Source organism: Elephantulus edwardii, unplaced genomic scaffold (genome assembly GCF_000299155.1).
Source record: "Elephantulus edwardii isolate Elephantulus edwardi_28Jun2011 unplaced genomic scaffold, EleEdw1.0 scaffold00020, whole genome shotgun sequence".
Taxonomy (NCBI): domain Eukaryota; kingdom Metazoa; phylum Chordata; class Mammalia; order Macroscelidea; family Macroscelididae; genus Elephantulus; species Elephantulus edwardii.
Genome location: NW_006399770.1, coordinates 4805725 through 4823012, shown reverse-complemented (window position 1 = coordinate 4823012; position 17288 = coordinate 4805725). Strand labels below are relative to the sequence as shown.

At 39.7% G+C, this 17288-nt stretch overlaps 1 protein-coding gene across 1 annotated transcript in view; it reads right to left on the bottom strand.

Annotated features, from left to right (window-relative positions):
* SLC44A3 (solute carrier family 44, member 3) overlaps positions 1–17288 on the bottom strand; it is a 135232-nt gene that overhangs the window by 43513 nt on the left and 74431 nt on the right. Inside the window, exons 10-12 of the mRNA XM_006882489.1 lie at positions 16974–17139; positions 3744–3900; positions 544–627 (exon numbers count right to left, since the gene is read on the bottom strand). Of these exons, the coding sequence (XP_006882551.1) occupies positions 544–627; positions 3744–3900; positions 16974–17139 (407 nt within the window). The remainder of the gene's footprint in view (positions 1–543; positions 628–3743; positions 3901–16973; positions 17140–17288) is intronic.

The following is a 17288-nucleotide window of genomic DNA, read 5'->3' as shown; positions in this document are numbered from 1 at the left end:
AGAGCTGATTTTCCTATTTTAGGAAAATTACAGTTTTTGGAGAAGACATTGAAAATTGGCTCTCTGTGGATATATTCATTATGCTGGAGTTGCTAATGCTTCTTCTTTCTTTATTTCTTAAAAGAGAAATGCATGCTTTCCTCCCAGAATTTGAAAAGTATTTCTAATAATTTAAGGTAGTAAGGCAGGAGTCTGCAAAAGACAACCTGGGAGCCAGATCTAACAGGCCCCCTGCTTTCTTCCTGCCCTAGGCTTAGATTAAATTTCACCTTTTAGAAAGTGGCTTTTAAAAATTAAAAAAAAATGTATTTCTTGATATAAATAAAGTTTTATTGAAACATGGCCCATAATTTACATTTTCTCTGTTGTTGCTGTCCCTCTATAAGAACTGAGTAGGTGAGAGAGATATGGGGTGACTTAAAAAGGCTAAAATATTGACACAATCTGCTCCTTCATAGAACAGCTTGCCAGTTCCTGACCTGGAGAACACAGTGCACCCTTTTGCACCTCTGGACATTCCTGGGTGTTCAGCAGGATACGTACCTGGTTCAGGTGGTGCAGGTATTTGTCGAAACACCAGAAGCAGCAGAAACAGGATCTAAACATGCACCTCGACCATGCATTACGCTGTGGGATCAGGGTCAGAACCAAAGGAATAGAGTTAAAAACAACATGGGCAGGAGGCAAGAAGGTAGTTCCTGACAGGACACACAGTCTCAATTTAGAAACATAGTTACCTGGGGAAAATGCTACGATAATTCTCATTCAGTACAAGATTAGTTCTACTTCATACTTATTAACTCAAACTCAAACCCATTGGTCTGGAGTAGGAAATGACTTACAACTGACCCTCTAATGTGTCTTCTGAGGCAGTATACAACTTGGGAAGAAATTATCCATTTTTCTCCCTAAGAATCATTTGTGGATCTGAACTGCCAGGGAGGGGCCACTTTTGGGTTAACTGTGTAGCTTCCAGTGGACTATGCCACCAGAACTCCCTTTGCACCTAACTATATTCTTAATTAATGAATTGAATAATAACAATTATTACCAATATTATTATTATCCATGAACAAAGTTTCTCTCTTCTCTCTTACAAGTTTGGCTGTTATGATTGCTGCTAACATCAGCAGAAGCAGAATGTGGCTTTTCGTTGTTGTTGTTGTTAGGTGCCATCGAGTTGAGTACGACTCATAGCAACCCTATGAATGACAGACCTGAGCCTTGTCCTATCCTGTGCCTAGCAAGATGGCATGGGATAGGATAGTCTATAATCACTAGCAAAGGAAAGTTGAGCTTATTGAATTTACTCTTCCCTTTCACCCTCCCTCTAAGCATCTTAAATAGTACATTTTGTTTGTACAAACTGAAGTTTATATGGGAGAAATCTGCATTCCAGAGATATGAAGACAAAATAATCCATTTTTTTAAATGGATTTAAGTTGATACTGGTTATGTGCACACATGAAACAAGGGCCTAGTCTAACTTTATAGGAAATAAAATCCTACAGTGAGACTTTCAGGGCTGAATTTCAGGGAATGAATTAGTCCTTTTAAACATGATTTGAATTTGTGCATATCTCAGGAATCACGGTAAACGGAATGAAATGCTGTATGTCCCAGCCCCACAGTCAATGCTATGTCTGAGCCACTCTTGGGTTTCTGAGAGTAAACAGTTAAATAAAAATCTTGGGGGAGGGTGATTGAATATGTCCTGCCCACTGCACAGAGCAAAGAGAAGGGGAAAAAATATCTAAAAACAATCCTGAAATAGTCTTCTGTGAGGACCCCAGGAACAACCCAGCCTTATATGGACATTTTCTTGTTCCAAAGTTAATTCAATTGGATGAAACCTGATCTGGATACTTTTCAGTAGGCTGTGGCTGTGAATGAGTCTATTTAAGTACAAAAGATCAAGCAGTGTTGGTGTGAAATGTTTAAATTGTAGACAGGTACTGGGCTGCAAGGGCTGAGGAAGCCAAGCTGCTTTCTGACCTAAGAAAAGACAGTGACACCACTAAAAAGAAGTTTGGACACTTGCCCCATATGAGATTTCAGGATTGATACATTTGTTTTTAGACGCTAGCTAGAGACCTTGGGTCTTTTATCGACTTCTTTTTTTAGATTTATAGAAGGCAGCTTCCCGAAAGAGCTTAAGAAGCTTAACTGCAGGAATGGTGACAAGCTCCCAGTTGCTTATTAATTTACAATTACCTACTAGTAATGTATACATACACATATATTCTTAAAATAAAAAGCTGTTCTCATCTTCAAGGAATTCTTCTCTAGGTTTCTTAAGGATTAATTTGAAAATGCAAGGGCTGGCCAGATTTGGCCCTTTAAGAAAGTGGAAAAGCCTCTTTAAGAAAAAAAGGAAGTTGCTAAAATGTGGCCAAGAATTTCATAGAAATACAGGAAAGTATTTCTATGATGTAGAAATACAGGAAAGTATTTCTATGATGAAGGGCAACTATTGAGAATGTTATTTTTAAGCCACACATACCAAATATTTCAGTCACTTGTTCCTAGTTGATTTGTAAATTTTACACAGCTCTGGTGGCCTAGTGGTGTAAAGAGATGCAGTGCTAACCCAAAGGCATATGGTTTGAATCCACCAGCTGCTCCCGGGAAGAAAGATGGGCAATCTCCTCCCGTGCGATTTACTGCCTCTGAAAAGCCTTTAGAGGGGCAGTGAATAACACCATATCATAATTGCAGATTTTAAAAAAGTACAAACAATTCAGATTTTTGCTCAAAGGGCACAAAATTTTTCTGTAATTGTGAATCTATGTGTGCAAGTTCCCCAATTTACTGAAGACACATAACAATATACAAAGAACAGAAATCATTTAAATTTGTGAAACTGGCCAATCGACCAACCCTGGGGTGACGATAGGGGAAGAGATTAGCATTGTGTGAGAACAGCAAAGTTGGGGAAGATCCAATCCCGCCTTGTGTCGCAGGCCAGAAATACCATGAGAACAGCTGTTTTCCTGGTGTTCTGGTTTCCACTGGCATTCATAAGCAAATGTGCATGGAAATAAAAACCAGGGAGGAGGGGAAAAAAAGCCCAGGCACAAAAGCGCTACAGTTTCCAGGCTTTTAAACCAAGATTTAGGTCAGCGTGCTCAATATTCTCTCTCAAGCATGTGCACATATACACTTGAAAACACACACACACACACACACACACACACACACACACACTCTCTCTCTCTCTCTCTCTCACACACACTCATTCATTTTCTCTCTCTCTCTCCTTCCTTCCCTTCCTGCCACACACCAGTAACTTCTCTAGGCACCCTCTGGAAAACACAAAAGCAAAAGGGATATTTTTGCATTAAAACAGAGACAAATATTCCTTCTTTTCAAGAGTGCATTTTGTTGTTTTTACAGAAAGCACATTAAGTGCTTACTCAAATGTGCTCACATTTTTCCCCCCTCAAGATTTCATTCCATTCGTTCAGCATTTAAATAAGAAGGAAGCCCAGCTAATTTAGAACTTGTCTTAGATGTCTCCCTCTCCACACCGTGTCCACTCTGCTGGAGAAAAATCCAGCAGACAAACACAGACTGAGAAAGAGGTTTCCTGGGTGGGGCTGAGAGGGAGACCTGAGGGACTCTGCAGCCTTCTGACTGGCACTGTCACAGATCACATGGCTGCCTCTGGACTCTGTGGTTTTCCAGTAATTAACTTTCCTGCAGCCCCGGCACCAGTCTCGCTCTGTGTCAAGGTGCCTTACCTTCTCTCTCAGAGCGTTATATGCCGACAGGAGAAGGATTCTTGGAACTCTCACCAGGCTGATTAAAAGTGACCCTTTTATGACTGTCCCTTGATGGTAGCAACAAAGAACTGAGAGAGATGAAAGGATGGGATGCTCTGGAGGGTCGTTTTTATTTCTGGGAATAGGAAAAGAGAGAGAAGGAGAAAGAATTTTCAGCACATTATTTTAAAAAGCAACAAAAGAACTTCTCTCTACTTCAATTCATTAACTATGGTAACAATTTATAAAGCAGTGAAGCAATAAGCATTTGGTACCATTTTATACTCCAGGATAGCTAAATTTAAATTCTATTTTGGATTAATTTCATTCCTTTGAGTAGTACTGAAGCTATAAATGAATACAGAAGAGGAAAATATGAATTTGGAGGAGTTAAAGAAATGTTTCTTTTCATAACTCAGACCACCTCTACTAATCCTTTTAGATGCCTATTAATCCCATTTTAATGTTCATAAATTTCTGTAATGATTGTTATGTAACCATTAGTGTTGTTATATAATAATTTGTAAGGTTTCAGTTACACATGAACATGCATAAGCATTGCCCACAGTAACTTTGAGATAATTATCATCACCAAACCAGCCGGCCCCACGAGGCAGAGGTAATGAGGCGCTCTGGCCCAACGCTCAGGCAGGAGCCCCTGATGCTGGCTTCCCCACCGCTCAGGGCTCTAGCTGATTTCTATTCTGCTCTTTAAAGGTCACTGTGATGTGAATCACTTACGGGACTTGTCATGACACAGCTCCGAAGAATGTGTAAAAGACAGAAAAGAAAGTGAAAAAGAGCAGAATGGGTACAGCCTTCACCCTCCCCCAAAGCCAAGAGAAGAAACAAAGGCGAGAGGGCTGTGGGAACCCCTCCACCAACCTCACTCCCTGCTGATGCCACTTCTAGAAAATGAAGCCCTTTTTCTGAGAAGCCACTCCACGGATTCCAAGTGAAGGCCGGTTCCTTCATAATGGATTATTCTACAACTTGCTCCGGTTTCTAATAAGTCACTATGAATTAAGGTTTTGACAAGGGCCTAGGTTTTGAGGGAAGGAAAGGAACGCAGCCAGAAATGTTTCAAGAGTTGGCAAGGGCTGTGTTTTGCTGTTCTTTAAATCATCCAGGAAGAGAAAAGAGAACATGAGAGTGATACTCAGGACAGAGTAACTGCAGCCCAGTTGTCCTGCAAAATGGCTATGTGTGTTTCAGCCCAATCGTATTTAAAATAGAAAATACCAGGGAGGCTATTGCTAATGCGGATGCATTTTGATCTGATAAACTGGAAGAGGAGTGAAGGCCAGGAAAATCTGATACACTTCCCCCCCCCCACCCCTTTTCTCATTCTTTTTGTAAAAGGGAGAATGTTTACTTTTCCATTTAGGAGATTTATATGCTTTAGAACTTATTATAGTGCTCAAGAGGGGATGCAGAGAGAAGAGGACAACACCTGCTTTCCATCTGGTGAGGAAACAAATGATTCATAGGCCACTGTGAATGGGGCCTTGGGGTCTGGGCCTGCAGGTACTGAAATGTGGTTTAGGCCCCAGCTCTCAGGGAAGGTTTCACTGTAATGGGATTAACCGTTTCAGACAGAGAGGTATCTGCATTATCTTAACGTCTCAGCTCTATAACATCCCAGTTATAAGTCCAGACTCTGCAGCACTTAGCTAGAAGAAGATGCTGAGGTTCTAGATGGCCCTTAGCGAGACTCTCATGCCATCCTGTCATCCCTATATCTGCATATATAGCTACTGTCTTTGATTCTCTCCCTCACAACCAACAAACCTTCCTTCAGAAAGACAGTCTGATCACATTTAGTGAGGCTTAGAATAGTATTTCTCACCTAACTACCATATTTTGAGAACTGGCCTAATAGATGGCAACAGTATTAGACATTTTCAAAGCAGGGATGAGTTTACTAGGAGGGGACAGGGGCCCTTGTCAGCCTTATTCATCTCTTCTTCAAAGATACTTTGCATTGACCACCATCTCACATGTCAGGCCACATCTACCCCAGTCGTATGGGTGGGGCAGGTGGGAGGACTCCAGAACCTGCAGGTGCACAATGAAACCCTCTTGTTTTAAACTGATGGGCGCTGTGAAAATACTGAAAGTTCTTTGCACCACTGAGTCATAACATAAATTTACTGGACAAACTCGGGCCAAAGGGTCTGTTCCATCTGAACCCTCTGCCACTTTTCTGATTATGGTCCTGTTTTGTGACTACTTAGTCCCATTGGACAACACAGAGCGTAAACCAAGCAGGCAACATCCAGGTCCCAGGAGCAAGTCTGAGCTTTCGTTACGTCACGTCTAACAGACAAGGTGCATTCGATTTGATTCTGACTCATGGTGACCCCATGTGTGCCACAGCAGAACTACGCCCTCCCGCAGCTGTGCGTGACTGCTTTTCTAGACTGCCCAGTCTTCCCTCTGAAGAACCTCTAGGTGGATTCAAACCTCCAACCTCGCAATTAGCAGACAGGAGGGTTAACAGTTTGCACCAGGTGCAGACTCTAGGTGGTACTCATAGAAACTCTTGATACATAACGTGCTGAGGTTCCTGGACTTGTAACAGCTCTGTGAGCGAGACAGCGTCTAATAGAAGGGTTACTGAAAGAATGGGAACTGTGTGGTCCTTGCAGTGACCTTGTCCCTTCCTCGGATAAGCCATTAAAGAGACAGTGAGCACGTACACAGCAGCCGAGGAAGATGTCATCAACCTTCTTCCTCTTTCCACTCAGTCTTTCAGCATCAAGTCACAACTGCTTTGAACTACATATATGAATAATATATATGGTGTTATTTTAGGTTTCATGTCTTATTTTGCATGACAATTTTTAGTGACTGTTGCATACAATTCATAGCAACTCTATGAACAATAGATCTGGACTCTGCCCTATCCTGTGCCATCATCATCAGCTCTAATAAGCTTGAATCCATCGCTACGGTCACTGTGCCAACTCATCTTGTTGAGGGTCTTCCTTTCTCTCACTGACCCTCTACCTTTCCCAGAAGAATGTCTTTTAATTTTAATTTTAATAAGGACTGGTCCCTCAAAAGAACATGCTTGAAGTATGTGAGACCACGTTTCAGCATCTTTGCCTCTAAGCACCCCTGTTTACTCTTTCGGTACTCCTTGGAATACTTGGTATTCTTTTCCAACAACATAATTCAAAGGCATCAATTCTTGTTTTGTCATCTTTATTTATATCTAGCTTTCAGATGCATAGGAAGTGACTGCAAAGACTGTAACTTGGATTCTGTTTATCTTAATCTTAAAACGGACATCATTTCTCTTTAGCACATTAGAGAAGTCCTTGACAGCAGATTCTTCTGATGAAACATGTCTTTTGATTTCTACACTGTTGCTACCATGGGTGCTAATTGGTTACATGAAAATAGTAAATGACGCATGATTGGTGGCGATGTTATGTGGCGTCAACTTAGAATTGACTCTTAGCAGATCCTCCAATTGGTTTTCAGAGGCTGTAAATCGCATGAGAGGACACAACGTCCTCTTTCTTCTTCAGAGCCTGTGGGTTGGCAGCCCATTTCCTTAACCACTAGACCACCAGCACTCCCTGATGCATATGCATGAGGCATATTGTTGTTTTTGTTGTGTACTCTTGAGTTAGAACTAATCCACAACTCTGGACATGCTCAATATTTTTTCTTTCTATTGATTTAAAATGTTTAAAATGTTTATTTAAATATTTTTCATTAACTCAAAAACTAAGGATAATTCCTTCTTCATTTTATTCCTTTTCAGTTTGCACACTGTTTCATAGGAATGTTCTATTTCCAAACAATGGGAGAAACCTCCTGGTATTCTTTGTCTTTTTTATGTCATGTTTTATTTTAATATAACCAACCTAATTAAAAACACATTGCATGGTGATGCATCTGTAGCATTATTAATGATTCCAATTTTATTTTTTGTTTTCTAATTTTAAAATGTCAAATTCTTCATTACCTAAGGTTCAGAGTTCTTTACTCCCATGTTCTGGCCTAACCATCGGATGAGGATTAAACATAGTCAGGTAACTCAGACAAAAACCAGACAAAGATGAGTTTCTTTTGTCACTTGCATAAGTACTGAGAGACTGAGAAGTTCACACAAAGACTGTCAAGTCCTAGCATCCTGTAATATTTACCTTTACCACCATTTGCTTCAAGAGGGGCCAACTAAGAACCACTTCGGCTTGAGTGGGATAGTATGGAACCAGAATTGTCCAATTTGGAGAAGAGACACCTGAGGCATGATTTTGTCCCAAGGTGTTTCCAGCTGTTTCTGAATTCATCAAGGAGCACACGAGGAAATGGGGTCATAACAGAGCCTAAGGGATTTAGATGGAAGATGAGGATAGATTCCCAAACCCTACCAAGAATTACTGAGGTCATGGAGCCTGGGTGACATCATGTGTCTGCTCACCAAAAGGTCAGCAAATTGAGTCCACCAGTCTCTCTGTGGAAAAAAGGTGAACAGTTGTCCTCTCCTGAAGATAGGCAGCCTCAGAAATCCAATAGAGAGATGCCGAGTGACTTCACAGCAGTCAATTTGGTTAAAAAACCCAAAAGCTGGAGGTTACTGAGGACAGCGAAAGAACACAGTTTCTGTAGGATTAGAAAGATGAAATGTATAGACTCCTTCTGCTTTCCTAAACCCATCTTTCAGTGATATTTGTTTCTCTTTTCTTGTGTATTGTTGAGTCCGATTTGACTGGCACAAGAGTCTTTCAGTGATTTGGGGGGAAGAAAAGTTTATTTCTAGGGAGTTGTTATGCTTCACACACATAATGTTAGTATTGTCAGAGCTGGGCTCCTGACCAAATTCATATCCACCAGTCACTCCAAAGGAGAGTCACAGCTTTGGAAACAACCCATCATAGGGTCTCAATGAATTGGAAAGGACTCAGCAGCTAGGCCTTAGTGCTATTTCTTGATTTTTTAAGCTTTCGCTATTATCTACCAACTTCCTGCTGTGGAAGACGGAGGTTTTGTTCTTACACAGCCAATCACTTCCTCTGCCAACATACCTAACTTTCTGGCTCCATCCTCTCAACATAGTACACTGTGGGCTTCAGTTAAGTTGATATTTAGTGTTTGCATTGCCAATACATGAATAGTATTCATGACGAATCCAAGTAATGCCCTCTAATTGTATTTCCTTTCCTGTACAACTTTTGGTGTTTCCTGAAGTTAGCAGTTGTTTTATATTTTTTTTTTCTTCACTTGGTTTCTAGAAGCTGCCTCGAAATCTTGGCTAAAGTGTAACTCTTTTCCCAACACACCAAACACATTTTCCTGGGGTCCGTGCCCTCCTACTCAGCCCCGGACTGGTGGCTTTCTGTTCTGGCTGCACAGTTACCCTCCTGGACATTTCCCTCTAGGTTAGAGCCTCTGCTTCCTGAAATTCACATCTTCCTCCCAGATTTACAGTTGCAGTGTGTAAAACTCTTCCTGAGAAATGATGTACAGGAGAAGAATCTTGTGGGGCGGTTCACCCTGGAACACCATGTCTTCACTCCCCTTTGCCCTTGATGGTAGTACATATAGGTATAGAATGTGAGGTCAGGAACAATCTTTCCTAGGAACTTTGGCAGCCTTTCTCCACTGTCTTCCTGACTCAGAGTGGCCATTAAGAAGTCAGATCCCGTTATCTTTTGTGCTTGGGTCTGACCTGTTATTTCCTTCTGGAATCTTCTCCTTACTCACCTTCTCCAGCTCTTGAATTTTTTCTTTGATAATTTTCTCCCTCTTTTTCCTTTTTCTCCATTTTTGGAATTCTTACCAGTTGAATTTTGTGTCTCTAGGATTTATCCTCTAACTTCCTTTTTTCCTTGTCTACTTTTCACCTTTCTGTGTGTTTGCTTTACCTTCTGAAAGAATTAACTTTCTATTTCAATCTTTCAATGGAACTTTTAAATTTCTAGGACCTTATTTTCTCATTTGCAAGAGACCTTTTTTTCTCTCTTACTATTTCCCCCCCTTAAGTTCTCATTTAGCAAACACAGTATGTTTTTTTATGTCTTTGGAGATACAGTTTATTTGTTTGGGGTTTGTTTGGTTTGGGATTTTTTGGGATTGTTTTCTTTTGTTGCCTGCCTTGTCTTTGTTTTCCCTAATTCCTTTTGTTTATTTTGCTAATGTCTATATATTTTTTCTTTTGCTAGGAGTTTATGAAGATATGTGGAGCCCTGGTGGCATAGTTGGGCTGTTAACTGAATGGTCATTAGTTCAAATCCACTAGCAGCTCTGAAAGAAAAAGATGGACAATCCCTTCCCATAAAAGTTTAAAGCCTTAGAAACCCAATGGAAGGAGGACCTTTCTGAGCCAGCTGGACAGCAGTGGGTTTTGAGTTTTGATTTACTAAAATGTTTAATAATGGTTGGCTAATAATTGCTGTTAAAGAACAAGGCACTAAAGAGTGAATCAGGAGCTCTGTGTGTGGTACAATGCTTGTTGACTGGTGAGATTTCCTGTCTGGTTTAGAATCAAGCCCCTTCATTAGGGCGGTCCCATATGGCACTATCTGTAAGGTTTTATTTGAGATTTGATAGCTCCACTAGGGAAAAAGCCTTCAATCTCACACTACAGGATATCAAATGATGGAATGTGGGCTGGTGGGGATTTTCCTCACTAGTTAGCATTTTAACTCTCTCTACCCCTAGTTTTCAGTACAGTCTTGTCCCAGTTACAGCAGTGCCAGAGACTCCAAGTCTACCCACTCCTTGATTTATATAATTCCAGTCCACAATTAACACTGTTGGTACCAGCAGTCAGGAAATAAGGAGCCACATTGCACTGGAAATATCTGCAGTTAAGGACATCTCCAAATTATTGAGGAGTAACGGTGTCTGTCTGAAGACTAAGGTGTATCTGACTCAGGCCACAGTCTTTCTGATTATTTGCTATGCATCTGAGACCTGGACAAAGAATAAGGATGACAGAAAAAAAATTGACATCTTTGAACTGTGGTGTTAGAGAAGAGCACTGAACATTTGTGGACGGCCAAGAGAACAAACAGATACGTCTTGGAGAGAATGCAGCTGGAGTGCTCTTTGGAGGCAAGAATGATGAGGCTTTGCCTCACATACTTTTTCCATGTTGCTAGGAGGGGCTATTCCTTGGAAAAGGACATGATTCTAAGAAGGGTGGAGGGTTGGTGAAGGAGAGGAAGACCTTCAACCAGATGGATTGATGCGGTGACCTCTGCAATAGGCTCTTGTGTGTCAGGAAGTGTGAAGACGACATAGAACAGGGTTCAGAACTGTTGTTCATATGGTTGTTATGAGCTGTATTTGACTCGACAGCACCTAACAACAACAACAACAGTGTTCTACTGGTGTGAGGCCTGGAACTGGGGGTGTAATAGCTCCTTGAGAAAACTTCTAACTGATGTCTAGCAGCATAGTTTGCATGTGAATTACTGAGTTTTTCCAAGTGTTGTGGGTCAAACCAGCCCGTGTTTTATTTACACATCCACAACCACCCAGTAGGTACTGATACGCTTTTGTCCCTCAGTCTACTGAAAGTCAACACTCCTTCTGCCATTAGTTCATGTCTCTTATCCAGTATCATTGCTGCTTTGTTTCTCACTGTGCTTGTGTGTTTATTGTATCTTTTATAACTCTCTTACATTTTGGTGGCCTACTGGTAAGCTGCCTCGACAGAGAAGGTTGAACATTCTCCTCTTATGTGATTTACAACCTCTGAAAACTCACTGGAGGGTCAGCGATGAGTCAGCTCCAACTTAATGGCAATAGATAAGAACAGGAGGGATGGAGATAAATATACATGCTTCACTGGAAAATATAACCAAAAGATGTTTCAAGTCAAAACCCCTCATTGAGAATGTTTTGTATGGTTATTCTAAAACAATTAAAAAAAAAATCATCACTATAGTCAGCTGCTACCTTCTGGTCAATTTGATTCAAAGAACCTCTAGTGCCTATCACAGGAGCAAAGCACATACATCACCCACCTCCAGTCACTTGAGGTTCTCAAGGCCAACCAAAATAGCCCTTCATGAGGCTTCTAATGAGGGAGGCTCCCAAGGGGCAACATTATATTAAAAACCCACAGCACTCTTTATCATCAGGAACTCACTGCTCTCAGCATGAATCATGCCTGGTTGATTTATTTAACCTCATGAACACTCATGTGTACCTCCTCATTTAGTCTGAGACCAGGGGAAGATTGGCCTTATCAGGAGTAAACTTCCTGTTCTGAGTCCAAGGCTATCATTGTCCTGGCCATGCATTTCTTGTCTGTAGTTATATTATTACCCACAGAGAATTACACACACAAAAGATGTGTGTGTGTGTGTGTGTGTGTGTGTGTGTGACTATTTTGATTAGTAGAGTATAAACACCTAAATAAGTACCATGATGAACACAGAAGCAAGTACTTCACTAGTATTTGATGACACATATATGAATTGTATTTCAGAATGACAATTCCTTTAAGATTTGAAATCATTTTCCAAGTAAATAATCTTCCCACTTTACATAGGACAAAATGATTCCCATTTTTCTCAGGGCTTTTTTTTTTTTTTAAACAAACAAATAAACACCACATTGGTTTATTTACAAAGTTCTTATACATTGTTTTTCACACCAGATCTTTCCTCATTTCCTTCACCTCCCTCCACCCATCAAATCATGCAACCCTATGATTAACCACCCTCTACTCCCACCCCCAGCCTCACCTCTCTGTTCCCTGTCCCCCTATCCTCATATTGATTCTACAATAATGGTTTTAAACACTATTTGTCCTTCTAGGACTAAGTTAGTTCACTCAGCATAATGCTCTCCAGTCCCTCCCAAGTTAAGAAGTGATTTACAAAATCATTGCTCCTGTGTGCTGTGTAGTATTCCATTGTGTGAATGTTCCACAACTTCTCAATCCATTCGATTGTGGATGAACATTTAGGCTGTTTTTATGTTCTTGTAATAGTGAATATAGCTGCTAAGAACGTCAGTGTACAAGTCTCTGTTTGTGCTTTAGTTTTCTTTCTCTCGGGGTATGTTCCAAGCAGTGGAATAGCTGGGTCATATGGAATTTCTATATTCAGCTTTCTGAGGAAACACCAAACTGCCTTCCAGAGTGGTTGTACCATTTTACAATCCCATTTTACAACAATGTATAAGAGTTCCTATCTCGCCACATCCTCTGCAATATACCTGCTGTCCTGCTAAATTTTGCCACTGCTACTGGAGTGAGATGGTATCTCATTGTGGTTTTGACTTGCATCTCTCTTAATTGCCAGTGATTTTGAGCATTTCTTCATATGTCTGTTGGACACCAATATAGCTTCCTCAGTGAAAATTCTTTTCGTGTCTTTTGCCCATTTTGTAACTGGGTTATCAGTTGTTTTTTGTTTTTTTTTTTTCTTGTGGAGACCCTGTAGGATTCAGTAAATTATTGATATGAGACCCTTCTCTGAGATAGTATTGCCAAATGTTTTTTCCCCAATCAGCAGGTTTTCTTTTCACTCTGCAGGAAAAAGTTTTTGATGCACACCTGGATCTAATCTTTAGAAGGACCCATTCATCAATTTTATCCTCTCCAGATTGAGTATTCCAGGTATCTTATCCATCTTGAGTTGACTTTTGTATATGGTGTGAGATGTAGATCCTGTTTCAGCTTTCTGCAGGAAGCAGTCCAATTTTGCCAGCACCATTTGTTGAAGAGGTTATCATCTCCCCATTTGATAGCTTTTATTTCCTTGTTGAGTATTAGTTGACGGTAGCTAGATGGGTCCACTTCTGGGTTCTCAAGTCTGTTCTATTGGTTTATGTGCCTCTCATTGTACCAGTACCATGCTGTTTTGGTTGCTACCGCTGTGTAGTAGGTTTTTAGGTCAGGGAGTGCCATGCCTCCCACTTAATTTTTTATTTTTCAAAAGTGCTTTGCTTATTCAGGGTTTCTTTCCTCTTCAAATAAATTTGACATTCCCTTTCTATCTCCTGAAAAATGAATTTGGTATCTGTATTGGGATTGTGTTGAACATGTAGATTGCTTTTGGCAGGATTGTCATTTTCACAATATTGAGTCTTCCTATCTGTGAACAGGGCATATTTTTCTATTTATTTAGGTATTTTATTCTGTCTTGCAAAAATGTTCTGTAGTTTTCTTTGTATAGGTCTTTTGTTGTGTCTCTAGTTAACTTCACTCCCACATAATCTCAATTTGTGGTTGGCTATTATAAATGATATTGCTTTCCTTCTCTGAGTTCTCTTTGTTACTGTAGAAAAATCCCACTAATTTTTTGATATTGCTCTTATAGCCTACCACTCTACTAAACTGGTCGGCTAGCTCTAACAGTTGTTTGTTGGGTTGGTTTTGTGTTCTTTTGTTTTGTTTTGTTTTTTTGTCATTGAGTTCTTGGGATTTTCTGTGTACACTATCATATCATCTGCATATAGCAACAGTTTAACCATCTCTTTGCCCCTCTGGATGCCGCTTATTACCTTCTCTTGTCATATTGCCCCATCAAGCACTTCCAGTACAATATTGAATAGAACTGGTGACAGTGGGCATCCTTGCCTGGTCCCTGTTTGCAAAGAAAATGCTTTTAGTCTTTCTCTATTGAGAATTATATTGGCTCTTGGTTTTGCACATATACCATTCACTATTTTGAGGAAATTCCTTTCTATTGCCATTTTTCTGAGGGTCTTTATTAGGAACAGGTGTTGAATTGCATCAAATGCCTTTTCTGCATCAATTACTAAGATCATAGGGTTTTTGTTATTTGCTTTGTTAATGTGGTGAATTACATTGATTGCTTTTCTTATGTTGATCCATCCTTGTATACCTGTTAGGAATAATACTTGGTCATGATCTTTTTTTTTTTTTATGAGCTTTTGGAATCTACTGGTTAGGATTTTGTTAAGGGGTTTTGCATCTATATTCATGAGAGATGTTGGTCTGTATTTTTCTTTCTTGGTAATATCTTTGCCTGGTTTGGGGATTAGGCTTATGCTTATTTCATATAATGTCTCTGGGATTGTTTCTTCTTTTTCAATGTTTTGCAATAATTTAAGTATAACTGATAATAGTTCTTCTCTGAAAGTTTGGTAGAATTCAGCTGTGAAGCTATCTGGTCCAGGATTTTTCTTATGAGGACATCTTTTTATGACCTGTTCAATTTCTTCTTTTATGATGGGTCTGTTCAAGTGTTCTACATCTGCTTGAGTCAATCTGGGTATGGCATGAGTTTCAAGGAATTTTTCCATTTTCTCTAGGTTTTCTAATTTATCCAAGAATAGCTTCTCATAGGATTCCAATATTAGAAATTTAACTTCATCTGGTTCTGTCGTGATGCCACCTCTATCATTTCTTAATTGAGTTATCTGTGTTTTCTCATTTTTTCCTTTTGTTAAATTTGCAAGTAATTTGTCAATTTTATTGACTCTTTCTAAAAAAACAGCTCCTGGTCTTATTGATGATTTAAATTTTTATGTTGTCTATCGCATTGATTTTAGCACTTGCCCTTTCTTCTAGAGGCTGTAGGATTAGATTGCTGTTCTTTTTCTGATTGTTGAAGGTATTGAGTTAGAGTACTGGTTTTTTTATTTCTTCCTTTTTTATGTGTGTGCCTGTTGCCAGAAGCTGCCCCCCTAAGGACTGCCTTAGCTGGATCTCAGAGGTTTTGGTAAGTTGTCTTTTCATTTGTTTCAAGGAACTTTTAAATTTCATTCTTTATTTCTTTTATAACGCAATCATATTATAGCAGAGAGTTATAGCTTTCACATGGGTGGTTTTGTAAGCTTTAAGTCCTGTGGTTTATTTCTAGTCTTATGGCATTGTGATCTGAGATGATACTTTGTATAACTGCAATGTTTTTTAATTTGTTGAGGCTTGCTTTGCATCCTAATGTATGATCGAGTCTAGAAAATATATCATGTGCATTTGAAAAGAAAGCAAATTGAATTTTAGTTGGGTGTAGTATCCTGAGTACATCCACAAGGTCAAGCTGGCTCATTGTATAGTTTGGACCTTCTGCATCTTTGCTAAGGTTCTTTTGAGTTGACTTATGCTTTGGTGATGGTGGTGTGTTCAAGTCTCCTACCACCATCGTGGTACTGTCTATTTCTTTCTTCAGTTCTGTTAACTGTTGTTTAATGTATTTTGCAAGTCTATCATTTGCTGCATAAATGTTGACCAAGGTTATAACTTCTTGATCTACTGTGTCACAGGGCTTATTGAAATATGTTAAAAATAGATTAGTAATATTTTAAAATATTTACTATTAAAAAACCACTAAGAGGTGGGAACAACTTAAATGTATATCAATGGATGAAAGGATAAGCAAGTTATGGGATATATATATATATATAATCATTTATACAGTGGAATATTATTTAGTCATAAAGGAAAATAAAGACCTGAGACATAAACTTTTTAAGCATTATGCTTGTTGAAATAAGTCAGTCAAAATATTATAAGATCCTACACTGCCGTGATATATCTATCATAGACAAGGAATAAAAACCTCAAAATCACTGCCCTAGAATCAGTTTTGACTCACAGTGGCCCTCCATCAAGTTTCTGAAGCTGTGAATCCTAATGGAGGAGTCTGTCCCTCTTTCTCACTCAGAGCATCTGGACACACGCAGTCTTTGGGTTAAAAGCACAGCTTGCTACAACCTATTCCAAGAGAGGGAGACAGACCAGAGTTTTTCTAGTTGTTAGCAAGAGTGGGAAGGAGAGGACAAAGGGGAGTGATGGCTGAGGGTTCAGGGAATTCTTGTCCATGGATGTGGAATAATTTGGAAACAGACTGTGGCAATAGTGGCACAACAGGAGGAATTAAATCAATGTCATCAAAACAATATATATGGAAATGTTGAATTGTTTTGTAAATGATAAATATTTTGTTATATACATTTTTACCATGAGAAAACAATTAAGACAATGGATCTGTACATGAGAAATCAATCCTTCCTTTCAGATATCTTTCTATTCCAGCAACTAGATCACTCTTTAGTATCTTGTCAGAATTTTCCAGCAAAAAAAAAGAGGTGTGACACGCTATTGTCTTGCCATCAAACACACACCTGCTCCAATTTTAGCTGTCATTTTAGTTTTTTTCTACCCCTTGTAAAGGTTACATCAAAACTTCCAAATACCTTTTCCATCACCCAAACAGGAAGCAAACAGATAAGCCAAGAGGAGTAAAATGCTGGACCTACCTGTTGAAATAACAAGTAACAACAGCCCCAGAAACAGTCATTTGCTGGCATGCAAGGATGAATTCGCTCGTCCAGATGAGGCCAATTACATGATACCACCACATATACCGAATGCCCCAAAGAGGCTTGTATTCCACTTGGCCACCTTCAATGACCTGAGCAGTTCCTAAAGTTAGAACACAGATATGCTTTACCCCAGTGCTTTCCAAAGGCTGGAAGATGGTTCAACATGTCTAGCTTCCTCACGCTTGGCCCTCAGTTGTGCATGGAACACAAATGCATCAGGGGGTTTGGAAGACCCACCATAACTCAAGG